The sequence below is a fragment of the Choloepus didactylus genome, chromosome 17 (genome assembly GCF_015220235.1).
Source record: "Choloepus didactylus isolate mChoDid1 chromosome 17, mChoDid1.pri, whole genome shotgun sequence".
NCBI classification, from domain to species: domain Eukaryota; kingdom Metazoa; phylum Chordata; class Mammalia; order Pilosa; family Megalonychidae; genus Choloepus; species Choloepus didactylus.
In genome coordinates, this window is record NC_051323.1 from 30,721,356 (window position 1) to 30,744,985 (window position 23,630).

At 36.9% G+C, this 23,630-nt stretch overlaps 1 protein-coding gene across 5 annotated transcripts in view; it reads left to right on the plus strand.

The window, feature by feature from the left end:
- Positions 1-23,630, plus strand: part of USP34 (ubiquitin specific peptidase 34) — a 371,878-nt gene that overhangs the window by 221,033 nt on the left and 127,215 nt on the right. For all 5 annotated transcript variants that reach the window (XM_037806728.1, XM_037806730.1, XM_037806731.1 and 2 more), the window contains exons 31-33: positions 16,922-17,044; positions 17,189-17,272; positions 17,773-17,859. In XM_037806728.1, the coding sequence (XP_037662656.1) occupies positions 16,922-17,044; positions 17,189-17,272; positions 17,773-17,859 (294 nt within the window). The remainder of the gene's footprint in view (positions 1-16,921; positions 17,045-17,188; positions 17,273-17,772; positions 17,860-23,630) is intronic.

Here is a 23,630-nt window from a genome sequence, read left to right on the forward strand (position 1 = left end):
GTTCATTGAGTTTCCTGAATGTGTAGGTTATTGTTTCTCGCTAAATTTGAGAAATTTTCAGCCATTTTTCTTCTAATTCTTTTTTCTCCTATGCCTCTTTACTCTCCTTCTGGTACTCCTATTTTGCATATGTTGTTGTGTTAATGGTGTCCTACATTTCTTTTATTCTCTGTTCATTTTTTTTTTCTTTCTTTTTTTCTGGTTCTTCAGCTTCCATAATCTCTATCACTTCAAGTTTATTTACTCTTCTTCCAGTTCACATCAACTGTTGAGCCCATCTAGTGAATATTTTATTTGTACTTTCCAATCCTAATATTCATTTGGTTTTTATTATAATTTCTGTTTACCAATACTTTGTACTTGACAACTTTATTATTACTACTTTTGATACTGAGCAAAAGTGGTGGGTTCTCTGCCTAGTGCACATAACAGCCGATCCATAACACTGGGGTTTAATGCAACGCACAAAGCCGGAGATCAGATGACCTGCTGGCCCAAAAATCTCTCTCCCCAAATCTCAAGAGTTCAGCGTTTTTATGGATTCAAATAAGGGAGCTAGGGTGTTGTTGTTACCATTACAATAGTAAGTATACACAGGGCTGAGACTGGGTAGAATAACCATTGCAATAGGAAGTATAAACGGGGCTGAGACTAGGCTAGAATAACCATTACAAAAGCATAAACAGTGCTGAGACTAATTGTTTTGTTAGTTTCAAGTATTAACTTCTGCCTATTCTACAATATAGAAAGGAAAACCATCTAAATAATGATTCAGTGATCAAAATCATTTGTTAAGTCTTAATTTCTTGGTTACAATTCTTCCCTTATGTTTTTGTTCATTCCTTGATCTTGAGGGATATCTGGGTGATGACTGTTTTCACTTCTTCATGCTGAAAGGGGGTGTTGAACATTGTGGGTTAGAGGAATGTAACTGGTTGTCATTCCTGAAAGACTTCTACATCTGAGTTTCAGGGTTTAACTTGTTTAGGAACCATCTGGAGGCTTTAAGTCTCTGAAGAATAAACTTAATAGGTAAATTAAAAATTACAAGTTTAAATAAAAGGAGTAGAAGGAGATGATTTATAACTGTGTTACATTAGGGAGATAACTTTTTATAGGTTTTCAGTAGAACCTCAAGTGTTCCTTGGAGTTTTCAGGAAAAATGTTGGCAATATCTGGCTGAAATCTGCGTTAAGAGTAACCTCATGAATGATCTCCCTACTCTATTTAAAATCTCTTAGCCATTGAAATTTTATTTCTTTTCTCCCTTTAGATCACAAATCCATTGCTACTCCAATGGTGTCAGGAAAATTTACCTCTGAAAGTCGTGTTTCATGTAGCGTGAAAGGTAGTGAGTTTATTGGCAGAGTTTGGCTTAGAGAAAGACTACATTGGAGCAACACAGAGGTATTCAGGGAGTTATTGTTAGGCATTATATCATATTAGGTGGGCAGCATATATTTTAGAGTAAATTTGGAGCCCTTATTGCTTGAATTCCCCAAGTGGGGAAATTTGATGGTTCTATGCATTCTTCCCCCAGTTCCTCAAGGGACCTTCCCAATACTTTTTCTTTTTATGCCCAAAACACTCTGAAAAACATCGGGTTATTATATCAACTTGTTCGGAATACTAAGATCTTGTTCCAGCTGTTCTAGGTTCCATGCCACATAAAGCTGAATTATGTTCTTTAAAAAAACTGAGCAGACTGGCTAAATTAGATAGTGTGCTACAGAAAATTTAAATTTGGACAAAATAAATCTCTTCTCCTTTGGTCTCACACAGAAATTAAAGTTTTAGAATACGCACAGTATCATCTTTTACCCTATATTCTGATTTACTTTATTCTTCACAAAATCAGCCTCATTATATCCCTAATTGAAGTCTAATCTTTTTCAGCTTCTTTAACAGTTGCTGTTTGGGTTAATGTTGCTTTCTTATTACTTCTACAGCTGGAGTATTCTGAGTCTGACTCTTTGGTATCACATGGATAACCAAAGTTCCAGGGAGCTACCTGGTTGTACACAAAGACCAAAGCATCTCAAAATTTAGAAATAACAATTAGAGCTCAGGAATAAGTGTAACTGCTGTAAGAGCCTACAATCTAGGCCCTAGTTTTCTTATAAGTATTTTCGAAATGAAGCTATTTCCAGAAATAAAAACATTTGACAACTGAGTTATGTTGGGGTCAACAACCACACATCATAGCAGAAGTTCTGTCCTATTTCACCTTTACACATTTAGCAGGGTTATGTTAATTAACGGGTAGAACATAATTTACCTGCTTGCTTTGCTTCTCTTTTAAAGTCCTTTTTGGTTGACCACATGTATTTTTTTTTTTTTTATTTTGAAATAAAACATATATACAGAAAAGTGATAACTTTCGAGTACAATTTAACAAATAGTTACAGAGCAAATTTCAAAGAATGTTATGGGTTACAGTTCCACCATTTCAGCTATTTCCTTCTAGCTATTCTAATACTTCAGAAATTTAAAAAAATTTATTTATACAAAGATTCACTATTTGTAATCCTTTGTTAAATCATATCTTCTCTGTTACTATCCTTCCTTCTCATTTGATCACTGTCTCAATCTTCATGGATATCTGGGCAGCAACTACAGTAACTTGCTCATATTGAAAAGGGGTATTCACATTATGGGAAGGTGGCTGTATCTGTTTGATATTCTTGAAAAGACTGTTACTTCTGGGTTTTGGTACTTAATTGGCATAGGAACACTCTGGAGGTTTTGAGACTCTTAAGAAATAAAGTTAGCGTTTGAAAATTCTATATTGTCTCAGATAGGGACCTAGGTATTCTTTAGGATTTTCGGGACTATTGTTGCTTTGCACTTGGCATACTGTTGACATTTAGAATATCTGGCTGGATCTTGCATAAGAGTAACCTCCAGGATAGACTCTCGACTCTATCTGAAATCTCTTAGCCAATGAAACCTTACTTTGTTACCTTTCTTTTCCCCTCTTGGTCAAAATGGCACCCTCAATCTCTCAATGCCAGAGCCAGGTTCATTACTCAGAATTTTGTCCCATGTCACCAGGGAGACTCACTCTCCTAGGAGTCATGTCCCACATAGCGGGGTAGGGTACTGAATTTATTTGCAGAGTTGAGCTGAGAGAGAGAAAGGCCACATCCAAGCAGCAAAAGAGGTTCTCTGGAAGTGACTCTCAGGCATAATTATAGGTAGGCTTAGCCTCCCCTTTACACCGGTAAGTTTCTCAAGAGGAAGCTTCAAGATTGAGAGCTTGACTTATTAAGTAGGCGGTTCCTAATTTCACATAGCATATATTCTGACCAAGATAAAGAATCGTTGTCTCTCATTATCTTCACTTAGTTATACAGTCTTCATTACTATCAATTTTAAACAATTATTCTAACTCAAAATACCCCAAAGTTCTTATCAGCCCCTAATTATTTATCCCTAATATTAGTGTGGTACTAGTAAGGTATTCCTATTAAATATAGTCCATAGTATGCCATAGGTAGTTTTTCCCATATACCACTTTGTTGTTAACCCTTTGTAACAGTGTGATCATGCAAGCACCTGTTTATATTTGCAGTGCTAATCTGTGGCATACATGCCTTTAAACAACTCCTTTCAGTCATGTTACTGAATTCTCACTCCTCTCCTTTCCCTTCCCTTTAAGTTCATCCTCATTAATTGGTCTGAACATATTAGGTAGTCATTTCCCGCTATCTAGCTTCTATATCTCTAGGCCCCATTTTTCACATTATGAGACATCAATATTACATTATTCGGGGAGATCATATTAGTGATAACATACAGTGTCTCTCCTTTTGGGTCCGACTTATTTCACTTAGCATTATGTCTGTAAGGTTCATCCAGGTTGTCACATATTTCTTGACCTCATTCTGGTTAGTATATGTCTAACTAATTAGTAATCTGATTAATATATGTCTCAGAGTGGGGGTATTTGCATTGTATTTGGCATTTGCTGGGCTTCTTTGATTTGCATATTTATGTTTTTTTATAAGTGTTAGAAAAATTTTCCCAACTGTGTCCTCTAATACTCTTCTATTTTTTTTTTTTTTTACCTCAGAACCATTACTATAGCTTTATTCAACCACAAAAATAATAATATCATAGATAGAACCAAAAAAAACTTACTTACATGAGGGGTGTGGCACTGATGTGCAGAACCTTGGTATTAAATGAAAGCCAAAATTAGATCATCATTTAATGTCTTGTAATTATTTTTCAGAAAATCTCAAGAAAATTTAGTTTTAAATTTCTTAAATAAATTGGGAGGAAAAGACCTGAGTAATTTTTGGTTTCCAGATGTTCTTTTTTTTTTTTTTTTTTAATCTTCATTTTATTGAGATATATTCACATACCACACAGTCATACAAAACAAATCGTACTTTCGATTGTTTACAGTACCATTACATAGTGGTACATTCATCACCCAAATCAATCCCTGACACCTTCATTAGCACACACACAAAAATAACAAGAATAATAATTAGAGTGAAAAAGAGCAATTGAAGTAAAAAAAGAACACTGGGTACCTTTGTCTGTTTGTTTCCTTCCCCTATTTTTCTACTCATCCATCCATAAACTAGACAAAGTGGAGTGTGGTCCTTATGGCTTTCCCAATCCCCTTGTCACCCCTCATAAGCTACATTTTTATACAACTGTCTTCGAGATTCATGGGTTCTGGGTTGTAGTTTGATAGTTTCAGGTATCCACCACCAGCTACCCCAATTCTTTAGAACCTAAAAAGGGTTGTCTAAAGTGTGCATAAGAGTGCCCACCAGAGTGACCTCTCGGCTCCTTTTGGAATCTCTCTGCCACTGAAGCTTATTTCATTTCCTTTCACATCCCCCGTTTGGTCAAGATGTTCTCCGTCCCACGATGCCAGGTCTACATTCCTCCCCGGGAGTCATATTCCACGTTGCCAGGGAGATTCACTCCCCTGGGTGTCTGATCCCACGTAGGGGGGAGGGCAGTGATTTCACCTTTCAAGTTGGCTTAGCCAGAGAGAGAGGGCCACATCTGAGCAACAAAGAGGCATTCGGGAGGAGGCTCTTAGGCACAACCATAGGGAGGCCTAGCCTCTCCTTTGCAGCAACCGTCTTCCAAAGGGTAAAACCTGTGGTAGAGGGCTCAACCCATCAAACCACCAGTCCCCTATGTCTGTGGTCATGTTAGCAACCATGGAGGTGGGGTAGGCGAATACCCCTGCATTCTCCACAGGCTCCTCAAGAGGGCACTACATCTTTTTTTTTTTTCTTTTTAACTTTCCCTTCTTTTTTAAATCAACTGTATGAAAAAAAAAGTTAAAAAGAAAACAAACCTACAATAAAAGAACATTTCAAAGAGACCATAACAAGGGAGTAAGAAAAAGACAACTAACCTAAGATAACTGCTTAACTTCCAACATGTTCCTACTTTACCCCAAGAAAGTTACCTAATATAGCAACATTTCTGTGAACTTGCTCCTACTATATCGATCAGAAATTAACAGACTATAGTCATTCCTGGGCATCCCCAGAACGTTAAATAGCTTATCTGTTCTTCTTGGATTATTGTTCCCCCTTCCTTAATTGCTCTCTATTGCTAGTTCCCCTACATTCTACATTATAAACCATTTGTTTTACATTTTTCAAAGTTCACATTAGTGGTAGCATATAGTATTTCTTTTTTTGTGCCTGGCTTATTTCGCTCAGCATTATGTCTTCAAGGTTCATCCATGTTGTCATATGTTTCACGAGATCGTTCCTTCTTACTGCCGCATAGTATTCCATCGTGTGTATATACCACATTTTCTTTATCCACTCATCTGTTGAAGGACATTTGGGTTGTTTCCATCTCTTGGCAATTGTGAATAATGCTGCTATGAACATTGGCGTGCAGATATCTGTTCGTGTCACTGCTTTGCGATCTTCCGGGTATATACCGAGAAGAGCAATCGCTGGATCGAATGGTAGCTCTATAGCTAGTTTTCTAAGGAACTGCCAGACTGACTTCCAGAGTGGCTAAACCATTATATAGTCCCACCAACAATGAATAAGAGTTCCAATTTCTCCACATCCCCTCCAGCATTTGTAGTTTCCTGTTTGTTTAATGGCAGCCATTCTAACCGGTGTTAGATGGTATCTCACTGTGGTCTTAATTTGCATCTCTCTAATAGCTAGTGAAGCTGAACACTTTTTCATGTGTTTCTTGGCCATTTGTATTTCCTCTTCAGAGAACTGTCTTTTCATATCTTTTGCTCATTTTATAATTGGGCCGCCTGTACTATTGTCATTGAGTTGTAGGATTTCTTTATATATGGAAGATATCAGTCTTTTGTCAGATACATGGTTTCCAAAAATTTTTTCCCATTGAGTTGGCTGCCTCTTTACCTTTTTGAGAAATTCCTTTGAGGTGCAGAAACTTCTAAGCTTGAGGAGTTCCCATTTATCTATTTTCTCTTTTGTTGCTTGTGCTTTGGGTGTAAAGTCTAGGAAGTGGCCGCCTAATACAAGGTCTTGAGGATGTTTTCCTACATTATCTTCTAGGAGTTTTATGGTACTTTCTTTTATATTGAGATCTTTGGTCCATTTTGAGTTAATTTTTGTGTAGGGGGTGAGGTAGGGGTCCTCTTTCATTCCTTTGGATATGGATATCCAACTCTCCCAGCCCCATTTGTTGAAAAGACCATTATGACTCAGTTCAAGTGACTTTGGGGGCCTTATCAAAGATCAGTTCGGCCATAGATCTGAGGGTCTATCTCTGAATTCTCAATTCGATTCCATTGATCTATATGTCTATCTTTGTGCCAGTACCATGCTGTTTTGGCAACTGTGGCTTTATAATAAGCTTCAAAGTCAGGGAGTGTAAGTCCTCCCACTTCGTTTTTCTTTTTTAGAGTGTCTTTAGCAATTCGAGGCATCTTCCCTTTCCAAATAAATTTGATAACTAGCTTTTTCCAAGTCTGCAAAGTAGGTTGTTGGAATTTTGATTGGGATTGCATTGAATCTGTAGATGAGTTTGGGGTAGAATTGACATCTTAATGACATTTAGTCTTCCTATCCATGAACATGGAATATTTTTCCATCTTTTAAGGTCCCCTTCTATTTCTTTTAGTAGAGTTATGTAGTTTCCTTTGTATAGGTCTTTTACATCTTTGGTTAAATTTATTCCTAGGTACTTGATTTTTTTTAGTTGCTATTGAAAATGGTATCTTTTTCTTGAGTGTCTCTTCAGTTTGTTCATTTCTAGCATATAGAAACATTACTGACTTATGTGCATTAATCTTGTATCCCGCTACTTTGCTAAATTTGTTTATTAGCTCTAGTAGCTGTATCGTCGATTTCTCAGGGTTTTCTAGATATAAGATCATATCATCTGCAAACAATGACAGTTTTACTTCTTCTTTTCCAATTTGGATGCCTTTTATTTCTTTGTCTTGCCGGATTGCCCTGGCTAGCACTTCCAGCACAATGTTGAATAACAGTGGTGACAGCGGGCATCCTTGTCTTGTTCCTGATCTTAGAGGGAAGGCTTTCAGTCTCTCACCATTGAGTACTATGCTGGCTGTGGGTTTTTTTCATATATGCTCTTTATCATGTTGAGGAAGTTTCCTTCAATTCCTACCTTTTGAAGTGTTTTTATCAAAAAGGGATGTTGGATTTTGTCAAATGCTTTTTCAGCATCTATTGAGATGATCAATTGATTTTTCCCTTTTGACTTTGTTAATGTGTTTGTAATACATTGATTGATTTTCTTATGTTGAACCATCCTTGCATGCACTGGAAATGAACCCCCGCTTGGTCATGGTGTATGATTTTTTTAATGTGTCTTTGGATACGATTTGACAAGTATTTTGTTGAGGATTTTTGCATCTATATTCATTAGGGAGATTGGCCGGTAGTTTTCCATTTTTTGTAGCATCTTTGCCTGGTTTTGGTATTCAGATTGATGTTAGCTTCATAAAATGAGTTAGGTAGTGTTCCATTTTCTTCAAGGTTTTGAAAGAGTTTGAGTAAGATTGGTTGTCAATTCTTTCTGGAAAGTTTGGTAGAATTCCCCTGTGAAGCCATCTGGCCCTGGGCATTTATTTGTGGGAAGATTTTGATGACTGATTGGATCTCTTTGCTTGTGATGGGTTGGTTGAGGTCTTCTATTTCTTCTCTGGTCAGTCTAGGTTGTTCATATGTTTCCAGGAAATTGTCCATTTCCTCTACATTATCCAGTTTGTTGCCATACAGTTGTTCATAATATCCTCTTATAATTTTTTTAATTTCTTCAGGACCTGCAGTTATATCACCTTTTTCATTCATTATTTTGTTTATATGGGTATTCTCTCTCTTTGATTTTGTCAGTCTAGCGAGGGGCTTGTCAATCTTGTTGATCTTCTCAAAGAACCAACTTTTGGTGCTATTTATCCTCTCTATTGTTTTTTTGTTCTCTATGTCATTTATTTCTGCTTTAATCCTTGTTATTTCTTTTCTTCTACTTGGTTTAGGATTGGTTTGTTCTTCATTTTCTAGCTTCTTTAGTTGATCCATTAGTTCTTTGATTTTGGCTCTTTCTTCCTTTTTAATATATGCGTTTAGTGCTATAAATTTCCCCCTTAGCACTGCTTTTGCTGCATCCCATAGGTTTTGGTATGTTGTGTTCTCATTTTCATTCGTCTCTATATATTTAGCAATTTCTCTTGCTATTTCTTCTTTAACCCACTGATTGTTTAGGAGTGTGTTGTTTAACCTCCAGGTATTTGTGAATTTTCTAAGTCTCTGATGGTTATTGACTTCTAATTGTATTCCATTGTGGTCAGAGAATGTGATTTGAATAATTTCAATCTTTTTAAATTTATTGAGGCTTGTTTTATGTCCCAGCATATGATCTATTCTGGAGACAAGTTCCACGTGAGCACTAGAAAAAGTATGATGTAATCCTGGTGATTTGGGATGTAATGTCCTGTATATGTCTGTTAAATCTAATTCATTTATCAAGATTGTTTAGGTTTTCAATTTCCTTATTGGTCTTCTGTCTGGTTGATCTATCTACGAGGAGAGAGTGATGTGTTGAAGTCTCCCACAATTATTGTGGAAACATCCATTGCTTCCTTTAGTTTTGCCAGTGTTTCTCTCATGTATTTTGTGGCACCACTTGATTGGGTGCATAGACATTTACGATTGTTATTTCTTCTTGCTGAATTGCCCCTTTTATTAGTATGTAGTGGCCTTCTTTGTCTCTCAAAACATCCCTGCATTTAAAGTCTATTTTATCTGAGATTAATATTGCTACACCTGCTTTCTTTTGGCTGTAGCTTGCATGAAATATTTTTTTCCATCCTTTCACTTTCAGTTTCTTTGTGTCCCTGTGTCTAAGATGAGTCTCTTGTATGCAACATATTGATGGTTCATTTTTTTTGATCCATTCTGCCCGAATCTATATCTTTTAATTGGGGAGTTTAATCCATTTACATTCAACGTTAAAACCGTGAAGGCATTTCTTGAACTCAGCCATCTTATCCTTTGGTTTATGTTTGTCATATTTTTCCCCTCTCTCTAATTAATATACTTTATTGTACCCATACCTGAATCTCTTTAGTACTGAACCTTTCTCCAAGTCTCTTCTGTCCTGTCTTTGTTTCTCTGTCTGTAGGGCTCCCTTGAGTATCTCCAGTAGGGCAGGTCTCTTGTTAGCAAATTCTCTCAGCATATTGTTTGTCTGTGAAAAATTTAAGCTCTCCCTCAAATTTGAAGGAGAGCTTTGCTGGATAAAGTATTCTTGGCTGGAAATTTTTCTCACTCAGAATTTTAAATATATCGTGCCACTGCCTTCTTGCCTCCATGGTGGCTGCTGAGTAGTCACTACTTAGTCTTATGCTGTTTCCTTTGTATGTGGTGAATTGCTTTTCTCTTGCTGCTTTCAGAACTTGCTCCTTCTCTTCTGTGTTTGACAGTGTGATCAGTATATTGTCTCAGAGTGGGTTTATTTGGATTTATTCTATTTGGAGTTCGCTGAGCATTTATGATTTGTGTATTTATGTTGTTTAGAAGATTTGGGAAGTTTTCCCCAACAATTTCTTTGAATACTCTTCCTAGACCTTTACCCTTTTCTTCCCCTTCTGGGACACCAATGAGTCTTATATTCGGACGTTTCATATTATCTATCATATCCCTGAGGTCCATTTCGATCCCCTCAATGTTTTTCCCCATTCTTTCTTCCATGCTTTCATCCTCCATTCTGTCATCTTCCAGGTCACTGACTCGTTGTTCAACTTCCTCTAGTCTTGCACTATGAGTGCCCAGAATCTTTTTAATTTAGTCAACAGTTTCTTTAATTTCCATAAGATCATCCATTTTTTTATTTAGTCTTGCAGTGTCTTCTTTATGCTCTTCTAGGGTCTTCTTGATTTCCTTTGTATCCCATACTATGGTCTCATTGTTCATCTTTAGTTCTTTGAGTAGCTGCTCTAGGTGCTGTGTCTCTTCTGATCTTTTGATTTGGGTGCTTGGGCTTGGGTTATCCATATCGTCTGGTTTTTTCATATGCTTTATAATTTTCTGTTGTTTTTGGCCTCGTGGCATTTGCTGAAGTTTATAGGGTTCTTTTAGGATTTGTAAACCAATTGAAGTCCTTATCTCTAATTTATCAGATCTACAGCTTCGTGGAGTACACTTTCTCTAACTAACCAGCAGGTGGCGTCCACGAGCCACCTGTTCTCCACAAGCCAGTTCTCCCCTGCTTAGCCTTTTTGGTGAGTGGGGGAGTGAGTCTTGTGGGGTCCAATTGGTACACCAATTGGAGTGTGTAGTTGGTGTTGCCTGCCACTGTATATGGGGCGTGTTTCTGGGCAGTCCAGGGAGGGGGGGTGGCTCTAACAATCAAATCTCCCTGGTGATCCTAGAGTTTTAAAGCTGCTTGCAATAGTCTAATCCTTCAGTTCAGTCCTGACCACAGTTGGTCCTTCTGCCGCTGACCCACAAGTCCTTGGTATTGGCGTATGGCTCCTGAGACTTGCAAGTGTGGCCCCTCTTCCAGGCCGTGGCACCCAGGGTCCTCTGTTGAGGGATGACTGTGCTATGTCACAGGTGAGTGCCATCCCCCAAGGGCAGTTCTGGGCTGCTGGGCTGTGTAGGGAGGCTCCCAGTCTGCTGAAATGATGACTGAATGGGGCTTTGTTAATTCACATTGCTCCACCTTCCTAACTCTGGGACAATCAGCTGAGGTTGCAGGGAAGGCTAATGTCCACGCCCAGTTTTGTGGTGTGTGCCTGTTATTTGAAGCACTTCCGTCACACTGGGTTGTCTGGAGCAGCTCTGGGCTATGGGGCTGGCGATGGGCAGGAGTGTTTCCTGTCCACCGGGATGATCGCTGTGAGCGGACACCCCCCTTTTCTTGGGAAGTTGTGGTGTTTAGTGAATTTTCTCAGCCACTGGATTATTGGCCGTTTTTGTCTCAGGAGCTTCTCCTTAGTTCTGCTCTTGACTTGACCTGCCCAAATTGCAAGTCTTTGAAGCTTTCTGTATTGGGCTTCTTAGAGTAATTGTTTTAGAAAAAGAAAAAAGGATTAAAAAAAAAAAAAAAATAAGAAAAGGGCCCTCCTCAGCGATCTAATGGGTTATTGAAATGCTAAGAGACAAAGCAACCAGGGCCATTAAGGTAAGGTCCACAGGGCAGAGAGATCAGCTTTTCTTCGGGATTTGCATATGCGCCTCAGGGCCTGAGCTCGGGCCTGAGCTCTGCCCTTCCCCTTTCTATGTTCACCAGAACTCCAAAAATCCTCCGCTTTTATTTTGGAGTTTTTCGTGTTGTTTTTTTTCTCTATGCCTGTCTCCTCTCTGCTGGGCTGGCTGCTCTCAGATTCTCTGGTGTCTGGTCTCAGTCTATCTATGTTTGGAGTTTGGATCACTAGAATGAGTTTCGATAAGGGCTGCCGCTGCAATTCTCCCTTCTCCTTCCCGGAGCTGACCGCCCCTCCTCCCACGGGACTGAGCCTGACAGGGCGGGGCACGGGTCCCCTGGCCTCAAAAACTTACAGATTTCGCTGATCTCAGCAGTTCCATGTTTTCATGAGTGTTGTATGAAGTATGCCCAAAGTCAGATTGCTCTGTGGTATCCAGTCCACGCAGTTCCTGGCTTTCTACCTACTTTCCTGGAGGAGTAACTAAAACATACAGCTCACCAGTCTGCCGTCTTGCCCCGCTTCCTGTAATACTCTTCTTAGCACTCTTCTTCTTCTGGGACACCTGTGATTCTTACATTTGTGTGCTTCATGTTGTCCATCATTTCCTGAGATCCATTTCAAATTTTTCGATTGTTTCCCACAATTTGTTCTTTTGTGCATTCACATTCAATTCGGCTGTCCTCTAGTTCACTTACTTAGAATATACCTCTTTCTGATTAGTATATGTCTAATTAGTTACTAATCTAATGAGTATGTGTCTCGGAGTAGGTATGTTTGGATTTATTCTGTTTGGAGTTTGTTGGGCTTCTTTGATTTGCATATTTATGTCTTTTATTAAGGTTGGGAAGTTTTCCCCAAATAGGTCCTCAAATACTCTTCCTCGTCCTTTACTTGTATCCTTCTGGGACATCAATGATTCTTATATTTGTGCACTTCATTTTGCCCATCATTTCCCCGAGATCCACTTCAAATTTTTTGATTATTTTTCACATTTGTTCTTTTGTGCTTTCTCATTCAATTGCTTTGTCCTCTAGTTCACCTTTCTTTCTTCTGCTTCTTCAAATTAGCTGTTGTGTGTCACTAGTATATTTTTAATTTGATGTACAGTATCTTTTATTTCCATAAGCTCTGCTGTTTTTTAATTTACTCTTTCACATTCTTCTTTATGCTCTTCTATTGTTTTCTTGATGTCTTTTATGTCTTTAGCCAACCCATTGAACTTGATTTGGAGATTTGTATGTACTTCTTTGATTAATTGCTTCAAATTTTGTGTCTCCCATTGCTTTTTAGTTTGGTTGTTTCTCTTTTCCATATCTTCTTGGGTCTTCATGTGCTTTGTGATTTTCGTTTGAATTCTGGGAATTTACTTAACTTGATTAGGTTATTTTGGGAGATGCAGCATTACTTGAACATTTATTTAGAATTTGGCAAAACCAAAGCTTGCTGGAATGCACTTTCCCTGTCTTCCCAGCAGACGGCTCTCTTGAGCCCCCTCTTACCCTCAAGCCAGCTTTCCCTAACTGCAGCTGCGCTCTGGGCAGGGTCCAAGCTAGGTGGAAATCCAGTCAGTGCTTCCGTTCTGTGTTCACTGGGGACTACCAGTCCTAGGACTGGGCGGTGGTCCCTGTGCAGTTTGGTAGGACGTCCACTTAATGGTACAGTGGGTCAGGTGATTCCCGGGCCTCCAAGTGAATCACTCTTGGTCTTTGGGGCTGCATGTCCCACTCTCCAGCTCAAAAGTGTTCCAGTCCCTGCCCACCTGTGACCATGTGCCTGTGGGGTGAGAAAGGTGCTTCTAGTGTTCCCGTGTGGCATCCTTGCTTACCCTGTCTCTCTCCTTAGGATACCATGGGCTTCCTTGGTGGAAGAAAAAATGCACTGGGTTTTCTCTCTGGTTGACAGAGGTCCTCTGTTTCCCATGTTCCCTCACGGGAGCTCCTCGCCATAGGAATGAGAAGGATTATCTCCACAGCTAATTGGTGAAATGGGTGCATGAGAGTGGCAAGCTGCTCCTTCCCTTCTGGGTGGCCAACTTGCAACTACCAGCCCCTGGCAGTCCTGGTAGAATAAATTCACCCCGTCCTTTCAGACATAATTTCTTTGCTTTTTCAGCTATGTCTCCAATATATATTGTAGGGGGGTCCTTCTATGGCCACTTGTACCCTGGAACCACTGTCCCAGGTGTATTATACCTTTTCACTACTTTTTTCATGGAGTTGAAGTTTTGCTCTTCTCCTATTCTCATCATCTTCCTGGAAGTCTTCTATGTATAGATAGCACACAGGGTCCAAGAGAGTGGGAGAAGAGGTCCCGTTGTACAAGGGGTCCAAAAGAGTGGGAGAAGAGGTTCCACTGCGTCCAGTCTCCTGTGGTTGTCAAGTGCTTGGGTCAGGTCCAGTGGATGGCAGGCAGTTCCACTTGTCCCACTTCTGTCGGTGAAGAGAGACAAGTATTTTTAAAGAAGCGTTAGAGCAAGGTAATGTAACTGATAAGTAAATTTGGTTCTTTCCAGATGTGTATCAATATCAGGATATAACATGGGTAAAGTGAGAACATTGTGAAGTCTTTAGGACTTGATGTATGTATGTGGAGTGAAGTCTCTGAGGAAGGGAACACAAGAACACAAACTCTTACCTTTCTTACCAAATTTTCCTAGGTTTTCTTGAATGGACACTTAGTTTGCTTTTTGTGTACAGGACCATTTCCAGAGGCTTTAATGTTTGTTTTTTGAAAAATCATTTTCACCAGTTTCATGGGGACTGATCTGTGGCGCTCCCTTATGGTGTCATGCCTGAAGTTGATCTTGATAGGCTAGCTTCTTAAACAAGTCTTACATTGCAAAATAGCAAATTTTTAGCAATGTCTACTTTTCACTTTAAAAATATGTAATGTGTTTTTTAAATCTTTTTTTTGTTGTAGAGTATAACACACAGAAAAGGGATAGCTTTCCAAGTGTAATTTAACAAATAGCAAATTTCAAAGAATATCATAAGTTACAATTCCAGTTTCAGTTATTTCCTTATTATGGAATATAACATATATACAAAAAGGTAATGTCTTTCAAAGTATGATTTAATAAGTAGTTATATAAGAAATTTCCAAAAATTTTATGAGTTACAGCATCATAATTTTAGTTATTTCCTTATTGTGAAATATAACATATATATAAAGGTGATGACTTTCAAATTACAATTTAACAAGTAGCTATAATGAATGTCAAAGGATACTGTGGGTTACGGTTCTACCATTTCAATTCTTTCCTTCTAAATATTCTAATACCCTAGCAACTAGAAAAAGAAAATTATATAAAGATTCAGTATTCATACTCCTTTGTTAAATCCCATCTTGTCTGTTGCTACCCCTTCCTCTAGTTTAATCACTTTCCTGACTTTCGGGGATATCTAAGCAGTGACCACCCTAACTTGTTCATGTTGAAAAGAGGTGTTGACATTATTGTGTTTTGAATCCCAGAAATCTGAGCGTCATTGCTTTAGATGTTTCATCTACTATGATATTATTCCTTATTATAACCCTTAGTTTTGCTTACTTCTATCCATTTATTTTCTTGGTTAAATTTGCTTGTTATTGCTTATTCAAAAATATTTTCACAGCTTTTTACACTCCTGAAGGATGATGCCAGTTTATCTTTATTCTGGCACTGTTTGAGATTGATTTTTGATTCATACCCTCAGTAAATCTGGCCCGTGTTTTTGCTCATTTGATAGCTTAAAAGTGCCAGTTAATATAGGTTGAATACAATCAAGAGTGTTTCTAAAGTTATCATTAGAAATCATGATTTGCCTTTATATTTGTTCATTTAGTATTACTGTATACTCCAAATTCTGTATTTTCAACAAAAGTAATGTTCAGGGAAAACTACTAAGATGAAATTACTTGCATCATTATGTGTTTTGTATGCTTATAGGAGTCACCTAATGGAATGGGGTGTAAATGAGGCAAAGAAATTTAATATATGTTTGGTAGTTCTCACCTAGGGACATGACTTCATATGTGAAAATGTTGGATATCATTCTAAATTAGTATCTTTAAAAAGCTGTATAAGAAGGGATTAATTTGTGGAGATCATCAAATGGAACACTTATGAGATAAAAGAAAAGCATGTCCTAATGTTATGCTAAAGGTTATCTGTGATTCAGAATGTTATTATGTGATTTCAGTTGGCCCAGTGTATCAAAACAGTTTAGAACTGAAGAAGGTGGACTCTTGAAAATGGGGTTTTTTGACTCAGAGTAGCTCTAGCAATAACATTGTTGCCAAAGAGGCATGTTAAGTACAAATAGTATTATTTTATAAATTGAAAGTAGGAAAGTAATATTTCTAAATTCATGTGTGTTTATTACTTTTAAAATATGTAGGTGTAAGTTAAGTGTTAAATTTAACAAGTTCATTTGCACCCTTAAAAGTTGATACATTCCAAAAGGAGCCGAGAGGTCACTCTGGTGGGCACTCTTACGCACACTTTAGACAACCCTTTTTAGATTCTAAAGAATTGGGGTAGCTGGTGGTGGGTACCTGAAACTATCAATCTACAACCCAGAACCCATGAATCTCGAAGACAATTGTATACAGATGTAGCTTATGAGGGGTGACAATGGGATTGGGAAAGCCATAAGGACCACACTCCACTTTGTCTAGTTTATGGATGGATGAGTAGAAAAATAGGGGAAGGAAACAAACAAACAAACAGACAAAGGTACCCAGTGTTCTTTTTTACTTCAATTGCTCTTTTTCACTTTAATTATTATTCTTGTTATATTTGTGTGTGTGCTAATGAAGGTGTCAGGGATTGATTTAGGTGATGAATGTACAACTATGTAATGGTACTGTGAACAATCGAATGTACGATTTGTTTTGTATGACTGCGTGGTATGTGAATATATCTCAATAAAATGAAGATAAAAAAAGTTGATACATTCAGCAAGGGTGCATTTTTAATTTTTATTTGGAACTTGGTAAATTGACTCATCCATTGTGAAAATTAACAAGTTAAAATTCCCGTTTTTATATCCTATTTTTATTTTAACATAGCTTAATGAATAGGAATTGGTATTTTAACCATACTATTTGTACAAATAATATAACTGATCTTCCTATGTTTGAATAAACTTCAAGGTATTTTTTTTTAAAGGAATCTTTATGTAATGTCAGTTTCTTTTGAATTTTACTTTTTGGGTTTCCTGTGGTTATAATCTGGCTTGAGAAACCCACTTTTTTTTTCTCCCCTTTTTTAAATTTAAGAGTAATGATACACTTAACTGGAAAGAACTTCTCAAAATTAAGAGTGCCCACAAGCTATTGTATGCCCTGGAGATTATCGAAGCACTGGGAAAACCTAACAGAAGAATAAGGAGAGAGTCCACGGTAATTCCATTTCCATTATTGTCATTAAATATTTATTGTCTTCTCTCTGTATCAAAATTCTAGAAATTTCTTTTCTAATTTTTGCCCCTCTTTCCCTCCCTCCTTCCTTCCTTCCTTCATTGATTTATTTTGCCTTTCCCACAGGGGAGTTATAGTGATCTTTATCCAGATTCAGATGATTCAAGTGAGGATCAAGTCGAAAACAGTAAAAATTCCTGGAGCTGCAAGGTTTGATCATATGTGTTTTTCAGTATTCTAGTGATAAAAAATAATTTATCTGTGATTTTCTAAAAAGAATTTCCATGAATTATTGTTTTAAAACATGTTTGCTATTTAAAATAAAGCATAGCTTTTTAAAAAAGTCTTTTATTACTTTAAATCATAGTAACATAAACTGTGATTATTTAATCTCTGGGAGCTACTATTTTTATGACTGATTTTTTTTCTCTCCATTGAACACTGTAAGGACATTCCAGTGTGTGGGATTAAATCGTTAATGGAATATGAAGATATGTTTATGGTTTTCTGCAAACGTTTTTTAAAAAACTTGAAAATAGGTTTCATGCTACTTTACAGAGAAATTATTTCAGTGATTTAATTCAGAGTAATTCAATAAATGAAAAATATATATAATATTTTCCTTAGATGTGTATATCCAGTTACTGAATCAACAAGCAGGTTACATTAACTAACTGCTTTTCTGTTACCATTCTCACTATTGCTTTCAGTTTGTTTCTGCTGGAGGGCTTCAACAGTTATTAGAAATTTTTAATTCTGGAATTCTAGAGCCTAAAGAACAGGAGTCATGGACTGTGGTAAGTCGCAGTTCACTATTTCAATCAGTTACAGTAGTTATCCCTTTTAAAACATTCATTTCCAACAGCTTGTGTAACTTTTGGTACATCATTGTAGTAAAGGAGAATACAAAGTACAGTGGAAATAAAAAAATATACATAGGGTTTGATAAACTAATTGTGGAATAAGAGTTCTTCATCTAGAAGTAATGACTGATCTTTGAATAATTTGTGAACATTTTTCCTTTAGGTTAATAAAATTTTACATTTCTATAGTCTAAAATTTTAGTTCCTTTTTTTAAAAAATGGTTTATATTTTAAATTTTTGGAAGCATTCTGTTTCATTGTTTCATTTTGCTTTGAGTATTTCTTCCTTTATAGCAGTACTACTGAACAAAGTATCTCCAGATCACTTGTGAACAACCTTGTAGTGAGATAGGTGCAAAAAGGGAGAGAAAGTTTTGAGAAATTTTTATAGCAGTTGGACATTGCTGCAGTATTTTTTAGGTATTGGTCTTTTTTCTGGTTTTCTAGAGCTACCACTATGCAAAATACCAGAACTGGATTGGCTTTTATAAAGGGAATTTATTAGGTTACCAATTTATAGTTCTAAGGCTGTAAGTGTCCAAACAGCAAGAGAATACCTTCACTGAAGAAAGGTGAGCTGGGAAGGCACTGACTGGTGTCTGCTGGTCCTTTCCTCCTGGGTTGTATTTCAAAGTGGTTTTCTCCAAAATGTATCTGGGCTCCTCTCTCTCAGCTACTGTGCGTCCCTGCTACTTTCTCCCAGGGCATTTCTCTCAGCGTCTGGGGTTTCTCTAAGCTTCTTTGGGGCAAACTCTGGGCTTCGTCTTTTAGTTTAGTTATCTTCAAACTTCCTTCTGTCCACATCTCCAAGCCTCTCTAAGCATCAGCAAGCATCTGGGTCTGTGTCGGCTCTTAGCTTCTCTCGAAAACTCCAGTGAACTAATCAAGACCCACCCTGAATGGGTGGGGCCATACCTCCATGGGAATAATCTAATCCAAAGTATCCCCCACTGTTGAGTGAGAAACACCTCCATGGAAACAATCGAAAGGTTCCACCCTGATCAAAACACTAATAAATCTGCCCCCACAAGATTGCATTAAAGAACATGGCTTTTTAGGGGGACATACTGTATTCACACTAGCACGGTCCTCGGCAAAAATGGAAATTAAAAATAGTGCTTTACCATTATCAATCTGAAGAAGTCCTCTATAATATTAGGATAATAAAATTGTAGAATATGAAAATTTCATAGTATTGCACAACGTTCTAAAGAATCTGGTTTTTGAATAAATGGAAAGGACACTTTCATCACCTTCAGAGCAGATTAACATTATCAGAAATCACATTCAAATATTAAATGTTTAGTACTTGTTCTTTAGAGTTCCCTTGGAATCGAGGAGTCCAGTGTTCTTCATTTGGTATCACATTAGTATGAACTAAATGTTAATGAAATAATTGACATTTAGACAGCACATTACTATCTATCAAGCTTTTGTACTTCTCTTTTTAGTGTTTTATTTTACAGATCTTTCTTCTGATATTTCCCTTTTTAAAACACTCATTTCTAGTATGATCATTAATTATTGTAGGTCCTCTGTGTCATCTGGCAAATTTCTGATGGTTGTGTTTTCTTATAAGTTAAGTCTTTGTCCCTTTAATCTCTCAGAATGCTTTGGTGCCTTTTATTTCTTTAACAAAGTGGGAGAATTTAACTAAAATCTTGAATGAGTAGTCTTGTGTCTTCTGTAAGAATTTTGTTTATAAACCACTCTAAGTTTAGTTGTGAATAAAGTGTACTTGGAAGTGTTTCTGTCCTTTTTTCTTTGGAATTATGGATACTTGGGTGACGAATTACTTTGTTTTAGTGCCATTTGTGACATATTATAGTCTTACAATGCCTGGAGGATGCATGTGAAGCAAAGAAGGCCTGAGACATAATAATTATGTATAGTGAAATTCACCTTTTTTAAGTGTTCAATTCAAAATGGTGTTTAGTATATTCACAAAGTTGTGCATTCCTCACTACTTCTTAATTCAGCACCTCCAAAAGAAACCCCTTGTCCATTAGCAGTTACTCCTCATTTCCCCACTATACCTTTAACACATGGTAGTCTTTCTGTTTTTATGGATTTGCCTGTTGTGGACATCTCATATAAATGGAATTATATGATATATGGCCTTTTGTAACTGGCTTTTTTTCACTTAAAATAATCTTTTCAAGGTTCATCCCTGAAAGTAGCATGTTTCAGTGCTTCATTCTTTTTATGGCTGAATAATATTCCATTGCATGGATATACATTTTGTTTATTCAGAAACTGATGCACATTTTGTTACGTCTACTTTGTTGCTATTATGAACTTTTTGTACAGTTTTTGTAAAGACATAAATCTTCAGGAGTGGTTGCTTTGTGAACACTTGTTGTTGTCTGTTTTTTAAAATTATATCCTAGTGGGTGATGTGAAATAGTATCTCATAATTGGTTTTGGTTTGCATTTCCCTCATGCTTATTATCTTGGTCATTTTTTTATATGCTTATTTTTCATACATATACGTTTTCTGGTGAAATGTGTGTTTATCCGTAGCTTTCTAAAATTCACAGAGGGGTGATAATCAGTTGATGGACATTTGAGTTCTTTCCACTTTTGAATTATGAATAATGCTGCTATGAATATTTGTGTGTTGGGTGTATATACCTACAAGTGGAACTGATGGGTCATATAGTAACTCTATATTCAACTTTTTGAGGAACTGCCATGCTGTTTTTCAAAGCAGCTGCAACACTAAACGTTTTCACAAACCAGTGTATGAGGATTCGTTTCTCGACATCCTCCCCAAGACTTGATAGTGTTTGTGTTTTTTTATTATAGTTATCCTAATGGGTGTGAAGTTGTATCTCACTGTAGTTTTGATTTGCATTTCCCTAATGAATAATGACATTGAATATATTTTCATGTGCTTATTGGCCATTTCTTTATCTTCTTTGGAGAAATAACAATTAAAATCCACTGCACATTTTAAGTTGGGTTTTCTCTTTATTTTTAAGTTGTTGTAAAAGTTCTTTACATATTTGGATATTAATCTCTTACCAGATACTTGATTTGAAAATATTTTCTCCCATATTTTTTTTTTTCCAGTATCTTGATAATATCCTTTGAGGGAGAAAAATATTTTAATTTCAATGAAATCCTGTTTCTCACTTGGTGTCATGTCTAGTCTAAGAAACCATTGCCTGGTCCAAGGCCACAAAATTTTATGCTCATATTTTCTCCTAAGAGTTTCATGGTTTTAGTTCTCACATTTAGACCTTTGGTCCATTTTTAGTTCATTTTCTATATTGTGTGAGGTTGAGGTATATTTTTCATGCAATAAATAATGCATTTTAAAGGTCAAGTTCAAGTTTGGAAAAAATAGGTTTACTCATATATTCCTCCAACATCGTCAAGATACAGAACTTCTCCATTAAATCCAGTTTCTGTTTCTATGAGCTTGTGTATTCTCTAATATTTCCATTGTGGTTTTCATGGGGTTCAATTTAACATCCTAAATCCGTCACACTCTTATTTGGTTTAATAATCACATTTAACTTCAATGGCGTACACAAACTATGTTTGATACCCCTTGTCTTCTGTACCTTTAAGTAGTTCTTCTCACAAAATTTGTGTTTATACACTGAGTACAAAACCACTGATTTATCATGACATTTTATGGATTTGCCTTTTGCATCCTGTAGGAAGTAAAAAGAATTACAAACCAAAAGTACAATATCAATAGTATTTATGCTGAGGCTTCAGCTCATTTTTCAAAGATTGTTTTGCCTGAAATAAAATTCTTGATTGACAGTTTTCTTTTCACCCCTTTAGATATTCCAAAGTATTGCGCATACGCATCCATGGTTTCCGATGAGAAATTGGAATTAGGATCGTTGTGGCCCCTTGTATGTGACACATTTCTTTTCTCTTAGTGCTTTTAGAATTCTCTATCTTTGGCGTTTAATGGTTTGATTATATACAGCATTCTCTATGTCTATTTGGGTTTATCCTGTTTGGAGTTCATTGAGCATCTTGGATTTGTATATTCAGATCTTTCAATAAATTTGGAGAGTTTTCAGTCATTATTTCTTTGAATGTTTTCCCTGTCTCTTTCTCTCTTTCTGGCACTTCCACAGTATGTATATTGGAATGCTTGATGGTGTCCCAAAGATTTCTTAGGTTCTGTTCGCTTTTCTTCATTCTTCTTTCTTTCTGTGCCTTATGGTGGGCGATTTCAATTGTCTTACATTCAGTTTCACTGATTCTTTCTTCTACCAGCTCCAATCTGATGTTGAACCCCTCTAGGGAATTTTTTATTCCTTATTGTGGTCTTCAGCTCTGTTTGGTTTCTTTTCATAATTTCTGTCTGTTGGTTATAGTCTCTTTGGGTTTATCTGTCTTTCCTGATTTCCTTTAATTCTTTGTTCATGTTTTCCTTGAGCTCTTTGAGCATATGTAGGACAATTTTTACAAAGTCTTTGTCTAGAGTGTCCCAGATCTGATCCTCCTCACTGACTGTTTCTAATATAGATTAATCCTCTCCTTTGCCTGGGCCATTGCTTCCTGTATCTTTGTATGTTTTGTAATCTTTCATTGAAACCTGGATGTTTTGGTATTTTGATGTGTTCTTGGTAGAATTTAGACTCTGTGTTGTCTGTTCCTTAAGTTTGTATCCAGCTAGTGTTAATGACAGCACTTTCCTTGAATGCCAGGAGGTATTAAAAAAAAAAAAAGGTAAAAAAGAAGACTCTTTTCCGATTCTTTTCAGATTGACTTGTGGGAGTACTCCCTTTCAGAACTTATCTGTGCAGTGAATTTAGTGCATTTGTCTTACCTTGAGCATGCACGTTAGGTCTCAGAAATCCCCCATTTTCTTGGTTCCAAATGTCCTCTCTTTCTTAGAATATAGTTTTCTCATGGTCCCAGGCACTCCATTGTATGTCATACAGCCAACAATTCCTTCCGCTGGGCGTCTGCCTGACTTCCTGTCTCATAATGTTCTATAGGAGAGCTTGGTGAGCTGCCTTCTACACACAGGGCAAGTTCTGGGACAACGAATCCCTCAGCCCATTACCAGACAGATTGGGCCAGAAATCTGAGCTCTCAATATGTGCACAAGGGTTACTCTGTTCCTTCTGGAGCCAGCCAGGGCACCACAACATCCTATCACTTTACAGTAGCCTTTTTCTTGGTTAGATGCTCATCATGTTACTGCAGTCTTTTAGTTGTTTTCTGTAGCCTTGAGAACAATGTTTCTACCAGTTCAAAATTTTGTTCAAAATTTTTGTGGGTGAACAGAGAGCCCTGAGACCTTTTACTCCGTCATCTTTATTGGGGTGGGACTGTGGTTCATGCTTTTTAAAAAAATATCCTGATTAAGAAATCTTTGCTCTGAAGTCACATAGATTTTCTTCTGTGTCATTTTCTCTAACTTTTATGGTTATTTTTTATGTTTAGGTTTCTGATCCATTTTAACTTAACTTTTATAAATGTGAAGTAAGGCTGAAGTTTATTTTTTGCATGTTGTTGAATGGTTCTGGCATCATTTGTTGAAAAGATTATGCTTTTCCCAATGAAATTATCTTGGTATCTTTCTTGAAAATCAATTGTCCGTATATAGAATAGGTTGATTTCTCAACTCACTGTTCTGTTTTTAGACCAGTAACGTACTGTCTTAATCATTGTGGCTTAATAGTGCAAGGTCTATAATCATCTCCTTTTTCAAAATTCTTTTG